The sequence below is a fragment of the Mobula hypostoma genome, chromosome 16, assembly GCF_963921235.1.
Source record: "Mobula hypostoma chromosome 16, sMobHyp1.1, whole genome shotgun sequence".
Taxonomy (NCBI): Eukaryota; Metazoa; Chordata; class Chondrichthyes; order Myliobatiformes; family Myliobatidae; genus Mobula; species Mobula hypostoma.
In genome coordinates this window covers 30785253-30802715 of record NC_086112.1, presented here as the reverse complement: position 1 = coordinate 30802715, position 17463 = coordinate 30785253, and the positions used below count along the sequence as shown (strand labels likewise).

General features: G+C 39.5%; 1 protein-coding gene across 6 annotated transcripts in view; it reads right to left on the bottom strand.

The window, feature by feature from the left end:
• Positions 1-486: 486 nt before the first annotated feature.
• The window catches only part of srfbp1 (serum response factor binding protein 1), a 244418-nt gene continuing 227441 nt past the window's right edge, over positions 487-17463 (bottom strand). For 4 of the 6 annotated variants that reach the window (XM_063068704.1, XM_063068706.1, XM_063068705.1 and 1 more), the window contains 3 exons: positions 13950-14790; positions 13809-13843; positions 487-9322 (listed from right to left, as the gene is read on the bottom strand). In XM_063068704.1, the coding sequence (XP_062924774.1) occupies positions 9138-9322; positions 13809-13843; positions 13950-14790 (1061 nt within the window). In that variant the 3' untranslated portion in view covers positions 487-9137. The remainder of the gene's footprint in view (positions 9323-13808; positions 13844-13949; positions 14791-17463) is intronic. The other 2 variants (XR_010020590.1, XR_010020591.1) reach the window with 2 other exon arrangements.

Genomic DNA, 17463 nt, shown 5'->3' with positions numbered 1-17463 from the left:
TTCCTTGCGGGCCGAGGCTGTGCTCTCTGGTCCCAGACTCCCACAAAATAAGTGTCCTTTTACTGCTGTAATACCTATTTCACTCTTTTTTTGCCACAGAAAGTCAGAGAGCATTCCTATTTGTGGGGTACAGGGTTGTGGAGGGAAGTAGTAGTGGTGGTGCATGATCATTTGGATTCTTATTTTGTTATATCACCTTTTGCTAGAGCTTCTTGTCAAAGCATCACATTTCAATTTGTGCTGGTACCTTCTTTTTAGAATGGTCTTTAAGGAACACACATTATTTGAACTATATTCAGAATCAGAATGAGAAGCAGGTTTAATATCACCGGCATATGTCGTGAAATTTGTTAACTTAGTGGCAGCAGTGTAATGCAATACAGGTGAATAAAGAGAAAAAAAATAAGTAAACCAATTACAGTAAATTATTTTTTTTAGATTATGAGGACACAGCCCTCTTTTATTGTCATTTAGTAATGCATGCATTAAGAAATGATACAATGTTCCTCCAGAAAGATATCACTGAAACAAGACAAACCAAGATTAAAAAAACTGACAAAAAACACATGATTATAACATATAGTTACAACAGTGCAAAGCAATACCATAATTTGATGAGGAACAGACCATAGGCATGGTAAAAAAAAGTCTCAAAGTCTCTCAAAAGTCCCATCATCTCGCGCAGACGGTAGAAGGAAGAGAAACTCTCTTCCTGCCATGAGCTACCAGCGCCACAAACATGCCGATGCAGCACCCGACCACAGCCCACTCTTGAGTCTGTCCTAAAACTTAGAGTCTCCGACCAGCCCTCCGACACCGAGCACCATCTCTGCCGAGTGCTTCAACCCCGGCCCCGGCAATAGGCAAAGCCGAGGATTTGGGGTTTTCCCCTCTGGAGATTCTCGATTGCATAGTAGCAGCAGCAGCGAAGCAGGCATTTCAGAAGTTTCTCCAGATGTTCCTCCATGCTTCTCACACCGTCTCCATCAAATCAGGATTGTGCACTGTACCTATTTAACAAATACGATATCATTTCGGAGCGGTCGCATGCACTGCGTTGTGCTGCCATCTTCTCCCCTCTCATAAATTGTAATTTATATATGAATATTAAATAGTTAAATTTAAAATATCCATTTCAGAATCAGATGGCGGGGGGAGGGAAAAAGCCGTTTTTGAATTGCTGAGTGTGTGCCTTCAGGCTTCTGTAACTCCTTGACAGTAACAATGAGAAGAGAGCATGTCCTGGGTGACTGGGGAACTTAATAATGGATGCTGCCTTTCTGAGGCTCTGCTCTTTAAAGTTGTCTTGGATACTATGGAGGCTAGTACCCAAGATGGAGCTAAATAATTTTACAACTTTTTGTAGCTTTTCTCGATCACGTGCCATATCTTCCCCCCGACCCCACCCCCATACCAGACAGTGATGCAGCCTGTCAGAATACTGTCTATGGTACAGTTTAAGAGTGTTTTAGGTGACAAACAAAATCTCCTCTAACTCCAAATGAACTATAGCTGCTGTCTTGACTTCTTTATAGCTGCATCACCAAGTTAGATTCTCAGAGATCTTGACATGCAGAAACTTGAAATTGCTCAATCTCTCCACTTTTGATCCCTCTATGAGGATTGGTTCATGTTCCCTCACCCTACCCTTTCTGAAGTTGACAATAAGCTCTTTGGTCTTACTGATCTTGAGTGCAAGGTTGTTGTTGTGACACCACTCAACTTGCTGGTATATCTCACTTCTGTATGCCCTCTCATCTCCACCTGAGATTCTGTCAACAATGATTGGATCATCAGCAAATTTAAAGATGACATTTGAACTATACCTAGCCACAGTCATGGGTATCGAGAGTAGACCAGTGGGCTAAGCACACATCCCTGATCTCGCCAATGTTGATCATCAGTGAGGAGGAGATATCATTACCAATCCGCACAGATTGTGGTCTTCTGATTAGGAAGTCAAGCATCCAATTGCAGAAGGACATGCAGAGGTCCAGGTTCAGTAGCATATCAAACTGGACTGTGGGAATGATGGTGTTAAGACACTGAGATATAGTCAACAAACAGCATCCTGGCATAGGTGTTGCATTGTCCTGGTGATCTAAGCCTATGTGAAAAGCCATTGAGATTGAATCCACGATTGACCTATTGTGACGATAGGCAAAATGCAGTGGGTCCATGTCCTTGTTGAGGCAGGAGTTGATTCTAGCCATGACCAATCTGTCAAAGCATTTCATCACTGTAGATGTGAGTGCTACTGGATGATAATCATTAAGGCAGCATACACTACTCTGCTTGAGCACTGATATAATTGTTGCCTTTTTGAAGTAGGTGGCAACTTCCGACCGTAGCAGTGAGAGGTTTAAAATGTCCTTGAATACACCTGCCAGTTGGTTGGCACAGGTTTTCAGAGCCTTACAATGTATTCCCTCAGGGCCTGCTGCTTTGTGAGGATTCACCCTCCTGAAAGATAGCCCAACATAGGCCTCCAAGATTCAGCTGCTGTTCCCCATAAAATGCTAAAGGAAAGCTTTCTGCTTCAAAAGCCCTAATTACCAGTTCTACTTACTTGCTTTGCTAATGACCACCAACTGCATGTAATGGCGCACTTTCAGTTCTTGCTGCCTTGCAGTCTGCTGGATTATGTAAACCTCTGATGAAAGAGAGTGAGGAAGAGAAAGGGAAAGAGCAAGAAAGTTTGTGTGTAGGGGTAGGAACGAAGACTCTTCTCTACTCCATCAGGCAGCAGAATTCCCCAGGAGTGAGGGGTAGAAGTTTGACTAAGCAACCTATCCTGTGCACTAGGAACTCCTAGGAAAGAAAAAATAATGTATAATTATGAAATAGTCACAGAAAGAGTCCTCATCAGCTCCATGCAAGAGCAATCCAGCTGGTCCCATTTCACAAACCTTCCACAGAAACAGATACAGCTCCATTTTGAAAATTAGCATTGAATCTACCTTTCTCTATCTACTTTGTCTATATCCTTCATGATTTTAAATACTTCTACCATATCTCCGGTAACCTCGTCTTTGAAGAGAAACACTCCTACTTCTCTAGTCTCTCCTTGTAACTGACATTTCTCTTTCTAATTTACAAACAAGAGAAAATCTTCAGGTGCTGGAAATCCAAGCAAAACACACAAAATGCTGGAGGAACTCAGCAGGCCAATCAGCATCTATGGAAAAGAGTACAGTCGACGTTTTGGGCCGAGACCCTTCAGCAGGACTGGAGAAAAAGCAAGATGAGGAGTAGAGTTAAATAGTGGGGGTATGGGAGGGAGAAACACAAGGTGATAGGTGACACTGGGAGGGGGAGGGCTGGGAAGTTGATTGGTGAAAGAGATATAGAGCGGGTGAAGGGGGGAGTCTGATAGGAGAGAACAGAAGGCCATGGAAGAAAGGGGGGAGGAATTCTAATTTATTCTGGTTATAGATAAAGGAACTTCCCAACTTTAATATGCATGACCCATACATACAAGCAAGCTTTTTGGAGTCTGGCCATATGGATTTGCCAGCAGTTGTAGGTACCCTCTACCTTATGTGGCCACATTTGTAACTAGTAAACTGTTAGGTTATAGATCATTCACAAGAATGATCTGTAACCTGAGGAAGGCCTGTACCTCTGCTAAAGGAAAGTTATTACCTACACTTGTCAATTTAGTATCTCAAGCACCTCTCAACCATCTGGAAATGTAGAAGAGTCTTGAAACCAAAGGCAGAGCCGTGATGATGACTTAGCAGTAAACAATAACTTTAATAATAGACCACAAAATAACAAGCTATGAGGGGCCACAAAACAAGAGAGAACAAAAGCTAAATGCAACAAGGTAAACTTTAGGCAGGGAGAGTGGAAGCTAGGAGCAACAGGTTGAGGTCAGCTGGTGCAATGCAAGAAAAGGGACTGTCGAAGAGTACTGGGGTTAAATAGGCTGCAGGCGATGAGTCTGGAACAAGTAACAGGTGAATCCTATTAGCTGGACAGAGACTGGGAGGTGTCAACAGGAGCAGGCTTTTCCATCTCCCTCCCCACTCAGGCAATACTGTGCTGTATCTCTTCTGCACCTTCCCCATTACAATCACATGCAATAGAGTGCTGACTGGAACAACACAGAGTATTCCAGTTCTGTAATCAATGTTTTATATTGCTGCACCTGCTGTTATACTCTAGTCCTAGCTAATGAAGGCAAATACCCTTGATTCTCATAGCCATCTGGTATACACTTCAATAGACCCTGATCATTGGTCCACCCTTAAGGATTACCCTCTGCTTTTCAATACTAAATTGTTCTAGAAATTCACCTTCCTGAATTTATCATCTGCAATATCCTTTCCTACAATAAATATAGATCAGTAGACCTCACCTGTGTCCTGTGACTCATGCAGACTGCCGATTTGGTCCACTTTCCCTGGTATTCCCATCCTATCACCTTGGCCTTCTGGATGGTAGAGATCATGCATTAGGGAGATGCAGTCACAGTAATCTAGATTAGTAACTACAGTGCATCCATTATTAAGGATATTCACCATTCAGGACACACCCTATTTGTATTACTACCACCAGGAGGGGGTACAGGAACCTGAAGACCCAGTCAACATTTTAGAAACAACTTCCTGTCCAAAATCTGAGTTTTGAGCAGTCTATGCACATTACCTCACTGTTCCTTTGGCAGCACGATCTCATTTTTGTAACTTAGTCATTTTTATGCCTTGCAGCGTACTGCTGCTGCAAAACAACAAATTTCATAACATATGTTAATAATAAACCTGATGCTAATTATGTAGACAGTGCACAATGCCACCACTATCCGCCTGTAGTAGAGAAAATGAATGTTGATTGTGGTTGATGGGGTGCCAGTCCAGTTGACGGCTTTGTCCTGGATCATACTTTATTAGCACAGTACTCATCCAAGGAAGTGGAAGCTATTCCACCACTGCTGAATGTATTTTGTAGATGATGAAAAGGCCTTGGGTTATTGGAAGTCACTCAAAGGACACCCAGCTACAATGGTACAGGAGCATTAGGTCCCACACCACCAGGTTCTGGAACAGTTATTATCCTGCAACCATCAAACTCCTGAACCAGCACGGATAACTTCACTTACCTTAACTATGAAATAACTCCACAGCCTACAACCCACTTTCCTGGACTCTACATCTCACGTTCTCGGTATTATGCTGTATATATCCCTTTCATTTTCATAATTTGTCTGCTTTTGCACATTGGTTGGTTGTCAGTCTTTATTTCTAGTTTTTTTACAAACTCTCCTATTTTATTTGTTTTCCTGTAAACACCTGCAAGAAAATGAATCTCAAGGTAGTATATGGTGACATATACCTACTTTAATAATAGTGGATTCCAGTTAATCGGACTATTGGTAATCGGGTAAGCCGCTTATTTGGGACAGCTCAAGAACTTTCAATAGTTTTTGGAAGTGCGAAAATCGTCTGAGAAAACTGGATTCCTTCATTTATTTGGGACACTATGCCACTTAATTGGGACAGGAGACAGTTGCTAACACCATTTACACCTCGGACTTCAACTACTGCACAGAGTCTTGTCATCTTCAGAAATCTTCTGATTACTCTGCCATAGTTGGATGCATCAGCAAGGGAGATGAGGCTGAGTACAGGGCTACGGTAGGAAACTTTGTCACATGGTGTGAGCAGAATTATCTGCAGCTTAATGTGAAAAAGACTAAGGAGCTGGTGGTAGACCTGAGGAGTGTTAAGGTACCGGTGACCCCTGTTTCCATCCAGGGGTCAGTGTGGACATGGTGGAGGATTACAAATACCTGGGGATACGAATTGACAATAAACTGGACTGGTCAAAGAACACTGAGGCTGTCTACAAAAAGGGTCAGAGCCGTCTCTATTTCCCGAGGAGACTGAGGTCCTTTAATATCTGCTGGACAATGCTGAGGATGTTCTATGAGTCTGTGGTGGCTAGTGCTATCATGTTTGCTGTTGTGTGCTGGGGCAGCAGGCTGAGGGTAGTAGACACCAACAGAATCAACAAACTCATTCGTAAGGCCAGTGATGTTGTGGGGATGGAACTGGACTCTCTGATGGTGGTGTCTGAAAAGAGGATGCTGTCCAAGTTGCATGCCATCTTGGACAATGTCTCCCATCCGATACATAATGTACTGGGTGGGCACAGGAGTACATTCAGCCAGAGACTCATTCCACTGAGATGCAACCTAGAGTGTCATAGGAAGTCATTCCTGCCTGTGGCCATCAAACTTTACAACTCCTCCCTTGGAGGGTCAGACACCCTGAGCCAATAGGCTGGTCCTGGACAATTTTCTGGCATAATTTACATATCACTATTTAACTATTTATGGTTTTATTACTATTTATTATTTATGGTGCAACTGTAACAAAAACCAATTTCCCCTGGGATCAATAAAGTATGACTATGACTATGACTAGACAGTATACCAAACATCAGTTATGTGCTCTTGTGTGTTATCCATTTGGTCTGACGGTTGCCAATTCAAAAAGCAGTGATAGGCCCCACTACCACTGAGGATGAGGACACTCTTGGCATGTTCCTTTCTATTAGCTATCATCATTCATGAAATAAATACATTGGGACTGTAGGACATTGGTTCGATCCGTTTGTTGCTAAATCTGTTAGTTCCAAATATTACACCGTATTTTTGTTACTTAGTACACAACCATTCTTGTAGTGCAGCTTCAATAAATTAACACCTCATCATCTGTAGGTAGAATTGAACTTGATCTCCCAATATACCTCGCCATGACCCTTGCACTTTATTCACCTGTCTGCACTACACTTCCTCTGGAAATGCAATACTATATTCTGTATTGTTTCCTCTCAACTACCTTGATATAACTATTTATGGCATGATCTTTCTGGATAGTGTGAAACAAAGCTTTTCACTATCTCAGTATCTGTGACAATAATAAACTACAACCAATATTGTTCACAGCAAACTCATATTATTGAACAATAGATTTGATAGCAATGACAGACTGAAGGGTACAGTAGGCCATGCAGTTACAGGCAGAGACTGTATGTTGACAGGCCACAACACACAATGAATTGTGATGGCCAGATCCAGACCAAGCCCATCTTATTTAGCACATATGTAGTGCCACACAACACAAAGGCATGTGTGCTCAGTATAAGGATAGAACCTTGAACTCAGAAGGATTGTGCTGGTAGTCATTTCTACGTAATGACAGACAGAGGCGTTGTTCACAATTGGATTGCTGAGGATAAAGTCAAGTACTAATTCATACATGAACTGCTACAGACAAGATCTAATAGCCATGTCCTTTGTGATGTAAAGAGCTCAATCTGGAGTAGTCCTATCAAGCTACACTTTGTGATGAACACATAAATGCTAAACCCAGAATACAGTCTTACCTTACAAATTTCCAGCACTTCTTCTAAATTCAACAGTTGAGGGATAATAGATGGCAACTAGGAGGACATCTTCTTGGTCATGACTGACCTGATGTCATAAGTCTCCATCAATTCTGGAGCTGATTTTGAGGACCCTTAGGGCTACTTTTTCCCCTCCTGTATAGCACAGATGCACTGCCTCAGGAGGGTCTATCATGGTTGATTATGATCCACCTCACAATTTCAATGAACACAGCACAGAAACCAGGCACTTCAGATCATCTAGTCAATGCCAAACTATTAATCTGCCTAGTCCCATTGACCTGCACCTGGGCAATAGTCTTCCTATCCAAATTTCACTTAAATGCTGAAATCAAATCTACATTCATTGGCAGCTCATTCCACACTGTCATCAACACCCTGAGTGAAGTAGTTTCCCTTAAGCATTTCACCTTTAAATCATTACCTCTAGATCTAATCTTATTCAACCTTAGTATAAAAAAAAGCCTAGGTTGTGAACTGCTGGTTCAAGTAGATTTAAATGAAATGAATAAAATGTAGGTAAAAATAATAAACAGGTTCAGCACCTTCAGTGAATAGGGTTATGCAACAGGCCTCAGTTATCAGTATACAAAATGCATCTGGCCCCGGAGCTTATTCCATTTTTTTCCTTTGCTAGGTTTAGTGCGAGTCCAGTGGTAGAATGGGAGTCGTATAGTCCATCATCTGAACTACAACTTCTCTCATTATACATTACAATGCGCAGGTGTGAAAGTTAGGGACAAGCCGACCTCTGCAGCTTGCAGTTTTGTATTCAGTTTCTAGCAATAGGTGAGAATAATCTGGCCTGGAAATTTTGTGGTACTGAGGTACAATTGTTTTCAATGTAAAGGTTACCACATTTAATGAAGAGTTTCCAACTGATGAGAATTCTGCAAAATTCAAGTGGTGCTATTGTTGTCTTATTGAGGTTGAAGAAATGCAACTGTGAACTGTAGAAAATCTGAAATGTAAAATACTGGCCATGAGACAACCAGTATTGGGAGAAGGTCAGTGTAGGCCAGCAATATCAAAATCACATTTCTGTCTACATGGGCAGCTCATTTGCAGGCCAATATATTTCAGGTTACCAGCCTTTTGTGTCGGTTTTTTTAATATTTCCATTTGGCTTGATACACAATGACTAAGACAGAGTTTTGAATTAAACGAACAAAATCTAAACACAGGAGTGCTATACATTTATATTGGTATGGCAATAACGATACAGCATTTAAAGACTCAGAAGTTATGAGGATATCTTTTCTTGGAGGAAATTGTAACTTTGATCAACTTTTGCAATTGAGACAAAACTCTCTCAATATATCATGTGTGAATGATGAAGAAACAGATTTTTGAAATTATTGCATATAATTGCAAGCATTTTGAAATATTTCAGCAGAGAATTTATCTTTGCACGTGATGAGTAACCTCAGGACTGAAACTTATAAAATTATCAAAAAGCATTTTGTAAATTATTTACTTAAAACTTAACAGTTCTTGTGTTTAAATATGAATTTTAAATCTTTAGAAGTGTAAACAGTTAAAACAGTTCAGAAGATCATTTTGCAACAAAATGCAAATATAAACTGCAATTTCAGTATGAAACATGACAGATATTTGATATTCGTATAATCATTTCTTCAGATATTTTTATCTGGTTTTGAAATTGCTTTAATACAAAACAATGCAATGCAATGCAATTCCACCATTTCTTTTTAAAGAAATTAATCATCAAATCTGATCTTTTTCCCCTGGAATGCAACTATCTGGATCTGCTCTTTCCGTCTTCTACTTGCTTCCCAAGAAGGATGAAGTGATTGTTGTGGTTTTGGAACTGCATCTCTATGCTTCCCTTGGGATTCCTCACGAAAAGACAATTTTTTGGAGTTAGAACTTTTGTGCTGAACAGCTGCAAATGCAAGTCAAAATTCCAGAGAAGTTATGATCAACAAGCAGACCACATTTAAAGTACAAAGATATTAAATTACGCAAGTTTTTAGATCAACAAGTTACGCAGAAGTAGCAAAGCATATCAGTACAAATAATCCTCAAATTGCATAATCAACATAACATTCATCTGCCTTGGTGCATTAGAAAATCTACATATTTTCAGTTTTCAGTAGTGTTACACAAATAAGCAATTCATATTAGTATCAGAAAAAAGACACCTTTCATCTGAATTAAAAATAAAATTACCTGCAGAGTGACAGAATGAAATAATTTTCTGACATTTATTAAATGCAGGAAATATAATTGTTTAATGGGGAAATTCAAATCTAACAAATTAAGAGGAATGTAGGTTTCTGATGACCTTCACAGCCACACAATTCAATTTATTCTGCAAATAAATGACTTTCAATTGTAGAAGAGCAGCAAGTTCACAATTTGTAATGGAATTCAATGAAATGAAAAATTTTGTCTGCCATGCAAGAGCCTAATAAACGAATAGATTCATAAAAGTTGAGATGTTAAAACATTACACCTGCAATTGGAATGCTTTCCTTATTAAAATATATTTTTGAAGCATAGTGGAGGAATCTTTATTTTACAGCTGACCTGCAGCACACAATCATCTTGTGGGAAAACTACATTACAAAAATGAGAAGACCTTTAAATTCCCTGTCTAAATGGGGACAATTTTTTCTAATGTAACATTTAAAGTGACCTTAAAATGCATTAATTTTCTAGCAAGACCTGAGATCACTAGGATCCTCACTCAGATAATAAGATCATGGTCATTGTGATCGTAACCACAACTTGCAATCCCAAGTATCTGCATTAACCTCTTACACCATTTTTATATCAAGAATTTATCTGTCTCTGATTAAAAAAAATATTCAAAGACTCTACTTTCATTGTCCTTGGGGAAGCGTTTCAAAGACCTACAGTCACTGAAAGGATAACAAAATAACTTCTTATTTTAAAACCATGACTCTGGTTCTGCATTCTCCATTGAAGGAAAATACTGGCTGAAATCACTCCAGATTTTGTATGTTTGAATATAGTTTCATTAAGTTTCTTTCTACTTTGCTAAATTCTTGTGGATACAAGTCTAGCATGTCCAATCTTTTCTAGTGAGATAATCTGCCTATTCCAGCTCTCTGAACTGCTTCCAGTGCATTAATATCCTTCCTTGAATATGAGGCCAATACTGGTTTCAGTAATGCTCTATTTAAATGAAACAATGTCCCTTTTTGAGTATTCAGTTCCCCAGCAATAAACAATAACTTTGTTAGCTTTCCTAACCATTTCCTGTACTGCATTTTTGCCTTTTACAAGTTATACACAAAGACATTCATATTCCTCTGCATCTTGCATCACAAAGACACACTCCTTTCTTATTTTTTCTCTGTCAAATTGAAATATTTCACCTTTTCCCACATATTTCATTTGTATGATTGTGGCCCCATATTTAACCCACCTAGTTTCCTTTACAATCCATTAACCTCTCTGTAACATCCTCTAGCCCCGTATCCCTTTGGCTACAGGCTCTTGATCATTTTCAATGTCTACTACTTCACTACTAACAGGCATTTTTTCAGATGCCTCGGTCCTAAGCTATGGAACCCCCTCCTCAAACTTCTCTACCTCCTTCTTCCGTCTTAAGAAGTATCTTCAATTCTATGTTTTTGATATCAACCCATATAACCCCTTACTTGTGAAATAGCTTTCCCCATTATTACGCTGGAAGTACTATATACAGTTGGAGTCAGAAGTTTACATACACCTTGGCCAAATACATTTAAACTCAGTTTTTCACAATTCATGACATTTAATCCTAGAAAACATTCCCTGTATTAGGTCAGTTAGGAACACTACTTTATTTTAAGAATGTGAAATGTCAGAATAATAGTAGAGAGAATGATTTATTTCAGCTTTTATTTCTTTCATCACTTTCCCACTGGGTCAGAAGTTTACATACACTTTGTTAGAATTTGGTAGCATTGCCTTTGAATTGTTTAACTTGGGTCAAACGTTTTGGGTAGCCTCCCACAAGCTTCTCACAGTAAGTTGCTGGAATTTTGTTCCATTCCTCCAGACAGAACTGGTGTAACTGAGTCAGGTTTGTAGGCCTCCTTGCTCGCATACGCTTTTTCAGTTCTGCCCACAAATTTTCTATCGGATTGTGGTCAGAAAATGATGTCAAGTCTAGTTCATCCTTGGGAGCAATTTCAAAACGCCTGAAGGTACCACGTTCATCTGTACAAACAATAGTACGCAAGTACTAACACCATGGGACCACACAGCCATCATACTGCTCAGGAAGGAGACGCATTCTGCCTCCTAGAGATGAACGTACTTGGTGCGAAAAGTGTAAATCAATCCCAGAACAACAGCAAAGGACCTTGTGAAAATGCTGGAAGAAATAGGTAGACAAGTATCTATATCCACAGTAAAACGAGTCCCATATTGACATAACCTGAAAGGCTGCTCAGCAAGGAAGAAGCCACTGCTCCAAAACCGCCACAAAAAAGCCAGACTACAGTTTGCAAGTGCACATGGGGACAAAGATCTTACTTTTTGGAGAAATGTCCTCTGGTCTGATGAAACAAAAATTGAACTGTTAGACCATAATGACCATCTTTATGTTTGGAGAAAAAAGGGTGAGGCTTGCAAGCCAAAGAACACCATCCCAACCGTGAAGCATGGGGGTGGAAGAATCATGTTGTGGGGGTGCTTTGCTGTAGGAGGGACTTGTGCACTTCACAAAATAGATGGCATCATGAGGAAGGAAAATTATGTGGACATATTGAGGCAACATCTCAAGATATCAGCCAGGAAGTTAAAGCTCGGTTGCAAATGGGTCTTCCAAATGTACAATGACCCCAAGCATACCTCCAAAGTTGTGGCAAAATTGCTTAAGAACAACACAGTCCAAGTATTGGAATGGCCATCACAAAGCCCTGACCTCAATCTGATAGAAAATTTGTGGGCAGAACTGAAAAAGCGTGTGCAAGCAAGGAGGCCTACAAACCTGACTCAATTACACCAGGTCTGTCTGGAGGAATGGAACAAAATTCCAGCAACTTACTGTGAGAAGCTTGTGGAAGGCTACCCAAACATTTGACCCAAGTTAAACAATTTAAAGGCAATGCTACTAAATACTAACAAAGTGTATGTAAACTTCTGACCCACTGGGAAAGTGATGAAAGAAATAAAAGCTGAAATAAATCATTCTCTCTACTATTATTCTGACATTTCACATTCTTAAAATAAAGTAGTGATCCTAACTGACCTAAGACTGAGAATGTTTTCTAAGATTAAATGTCATGAATTGCGAAAAACTGAGTTTAAATGTATTTGGCTAAGGTGTATGTAAACTTCTGACTTCAACTGTACATTTAAATAAGTATGTTGTTGGAGAAGGTATGCAAGTTAGTAAAGGCAGAGAGGGATGAGTGAAACAATTGCTTCCCAACCCTATAGCTGTATATTTTCTTTACCTATCCTGCCAACAACCTGAAGCACTTGTGTGATAAAGGTTATTCCACTGAGTGGCTAGGGAACAGCAGGTGGCCACACACACACATACACCAACTTGCAGAGTGCCCTGGAGTGTGAAGAGTAGTACGTGGGCACCAATGCCAAATCTCAGCAGGTGACAGCAACACAGCACAGGGTGAGAGTAAACTAAGAGCTGATTCAAAGGGAGAGGCCTAGTTTTCAGCACCATATATTAATTTACAGTAATTACCACTTTTGTCGTCACTATTATTCAAAATACTAATTTGATCATAATTTCCTTAAGGATTCCAATATAGTTTGATATCATACAGACTTTTGCTAACTAAATTAGAGGATAAGGAGATTTCTCACTGGAAATTTGTGGTTTTGTTACATACATCAGGAAACAAAATTAAATGGAAGTCCTTCTTCCATTTCATCTTGCAATGATATGTTAAAAGTTTTCCAAGGATAAATTGCTCAGAACCAAGTCATTTAGCCTATGTGATAAAATAAATATTCAAACTTGCTTATTCATTTTCCTTATGATAATGGCTGAGAATTCCTCACAAAGGAGTATTATGAAGATCATTTATTGATAGATATTTGAGCTTCAAGGAATGAAGGCACAGAAGGAATCAAGGGATAAATTGAGGAAATGAAATAAATTCATTTCAGATCTTACTTTATGGTTGGAAAGGTGTGAGGGCGTGCACAATCCACTATAGTCTACAATGGGGACAATTATTGGTGCACCAGAGTACTCATAATGTGCAAATTCCTTTCTACTTTCCATACTTCTATTAATGCTGTATACCGTTGATGCAGCCAAACAAAGTGTATAACAGCAGCGTAGAAGATGTTGTGAATAATTGTGAATACATTTAAAAGAAAATGCACAGCATTTGAATAACCAAGGAAAACCCACAAGAAATACCATCTACACTGACCAGATTTCTTGTTCTTGATTTGTCTTTGAAGATTGCTGTGAAAAAAAAACACCATAGTTTAATATCAAGTTAATTTACCAGTGGGCAGCATAATTATTTATAGGAATTTAATTCAAAGTGAATAAACATATCGATCCTTACCTCTTCTGCATTGATGCCTTTGAACTTGACAAATTGTTACAAAATAAAGATCCAAATTTTGCCTGTTCCCCGCTGCTCTTTTTTCTATTAAGATTGCTCTGTTTTTCCTTTAGGCCAGTTGGCACATTTCTCTCATTATCATTTTCAATGTTGACATCAGCTGCTGGATCAGGTTCTTGCTTCCTTTTATTTGTTCTTTTCACCTTTCCAATGAAGAAATCATCATCCCCACTCTCATCACTAGATGTCTGATTATAAAACCTCTCCTCTGTACTATCATCAAAATACTCTTCTTCTTCATCAACACTTTCATCTTCTTCAATAGGCTTTGAGTTAGGTGAATTAATTGAAACTTGATTTGTTTTCTCTACGTTTAACTGGGCAGGTTTCATCTTTTTAGTAATTTGAGAAAGCAAACCTGCAGCTTGGTCTTTGGAGGTGTCTTCTTTACTGAAACAATCTTCATTCGAAGCTTCAGATTTGGAGTTTTCTGGAGTTGCACTCGTTTGTTCGGTATCTATTGCTCTAGATTCCGTCTGTTTGGTAACGTGAGAAACCAATGTGGACTCAGCAGCTTGGACTTTGGAGGCATCTTCATTAGTGAAGCACTTTTCAATCATAACTTCAGGTTCAGATTTTTCCAGAGTTGTACTGGCTTGTTTGATATGTGTTGGTTTGCTTTTCTCACCTATGGTATTGTCTCCTTTCATCTTATTTGTCTTACCATGGGACATTCCTTCTTGCCTTGAGGGCTCTAATGACTCTGTTTTCAACTGTGGCTCCTGCAGCAACTTCTGGTCTTTGCTTTTTTCTCTAGCTTCTTTAAATAAATTTACAGCAGCTGGCAAAAAAAATGAGGAAGCATTTTTTTTACACATCACATAAAGGTATTTCATGTCACATTTCCATATTATATGGAATTTCCAAATGGCATTCCCCAAACAAACACACACAAAATACCAGGGGAACTCAGCAGGTCAAGCAGTATCTATGGAAAGGAACAGAGTCTACGTTTCGGGCTGAGACCCTGCATTAGACCTGTCATCGACTCTTCATTCCTTTCCTTAGCTGCTGCTTGATCTGCTGAGTTCCTCCAGCATTTTGTGTGTGTTGCTCTGGATTTCCAGCATCTGCAGGATCTCTTGTGTTTATTCCCTCAGTCTAGCATTCTTTGTAGTTATAGACAGAAACACAAATAGTAAAAGTGTCTAATTAGTGCAAATTATTTAATCACTTGCCCAAACAACACAATACTGTGGAATGATCTCAAGTAGCAGTTTAATTGTATTATTTTATGAAGAGAAATATAAGTAAAACATTGTAAAATAGTTAGCGTAAAATATCGAATGCTTCATTACCCAATTTTAAAATTAAATCTACAATAATGGTTTATAAAACATCAGCTAATCTTAAACTTGAAATTTCACTTTTGTCCAAGGTGCCTTCTTGAGCTAGTCCCATACTCTTCTAAATCTTTCCTATGCTCGGACAGACGAGGCTTGTTTGCTTTGGAGCAGAGGAGGCCGAGGAGGAATCTGGCAGAGGTGTACAGAATTATGAAAGGCATAGATAGGGTAGATTGTAAGATATTTTCCCCTTGGTGGAGGTGACTAAATACAGAGGATATAGGCTTAAGTGAGGATTAAGACATTCAGGTGGGATTTGTCAAAGTTTTTTTTTACCCAGAGATGTTGCAATCTGGAACACGCTACCTGTGAAGATGGTAGAAGCAGTACTCTCACATTTAAAAAGCACCTGGATGAGCACAGGAATCACCAAGACATAGCAGGTCATGGACCAGAAACACAAGAGATTCTGCAAATAGTGGAAATCTTGAGCAACACATACAAAACGATGGAGGAACTTAGCAGGTCAGGCAGCAAATATGAAGTGGAATAAATTGTGGACATTTTGGGCCAAGACCCTTCATCAAGCTATAGACCAGCATCTGATAAATGGGATGAGTATAGACAGGTACTTAATAGCCAGTAGGGGCTGAAAATCCTGCTTCACTATTCAATGTGTAAAACCTGTTTTCGAAGGAAGACTCCAATTACAATCTGCAGACGCTGGAAATACAAGCAACACACACAAAAGGCTGGAAAAACTCAGAAGGTCAGGCAACATCTATGGAAAAAGAGTACAGTCATCGATCTGAGCCAAGATGAGGGGCGCCAGCCCAAAACGTCGACTGTCCTCCTTTCCATAGATGCTGCCTGGCCTGCTGAGTTCCTCCAGCATTTTGTGTTTGAAGGAAGGCCTCTTAATGTGCAAAGTTATGAAAATGTCCCCAAGACGTTACAGTTCAATATTAAAAGTATTTATTTGAATGAATAAATAGACAACAGATGAAAGGGTAAGGAAGAGGATTAAAGACAGCTAGTAACTTCGAAGTATGAAACCGATCTGCAATACCAAACAATAAAACCTCAAGAAAATACTTTGCAGTCCATGTAACTTTTTAATTAATTCTGTGAAACTGAAGTAACTTATAAAACAATCAAACTATGGTAAACATCTTACTTTATGAAAGAAGCTTTATATATTTTAAATGTGGCATTATCTAGTTAGACAAGAGCTCTGGGCTTTTCCTTCCCATATTTTGGACATCCAGTTGAAGGGTGCACGGATGGGGAGAATTAATTGAAGGATGCAGGTGACAAAAGCACAAAAAAAGTACTCAGAGTAGCACTTGGTACATTTACTGTTTTCACATTAATTTTGGCCACTAATTTCCTTTTTTTTCAAGTGACATTTTCTTGACAGTATTTGATCATTGCTTGTTGAATTTTACTTTGAACTAAAAGGAGTCAAAGATCAGTCATAGTTTGAGTGACATAGATTATGATGGAAATGCCTCTTCCACTATATTGTTTGATTATCGAGAACTACAAGGTACAATGTACAACTTTCCACCATCAAAGATACACAATCTCCCCCACCCCTCCAACAAGATGGCACCGCAGTCGGTCACAACAGCCTCACCAGGTCCAACCAATGGAGTAATTGCTTGTCTTTTCTGTTTTTTTATGATGGCAAGACACTGCTCGATATTAAGATCATTAAATACTATAGATCTACACCAGAAGAGAGTTGCTGGATAGCTATGGAGCTGGACTTGTTACCTACTGCGCTGTAATCTGCTACAGCAAGCCAAGGAATAAGGCATCAGAAAAGGTTCAACAAAAGGTGCAATTGATTGTCTTCAATGTTTTTCTTGTGATCGCAAGAGTGACGGCAGGTATGCTGTCTGGCCTCAGTTGTTGCATGAATTAGGCCCTCATGCTGCGGTGGTGCCTGTTGCAGCCACCCAGGGGAGGAGATGCCAGAGGCAGTGTGTGAGAGAACAGAGGCGTATTGGACACCCTAGAGTCTGTGCTGAGTCGGGGACTGGCCCCTCCCTTCAGTGCTGCCCGTCATCTGTGGCTGCACTAACACATGATGAGGGACTACTGCATGTTTGTTCTTGCAGAAACATGGCTCCAGGACAACATCCCATACATCTTTTCCTGTT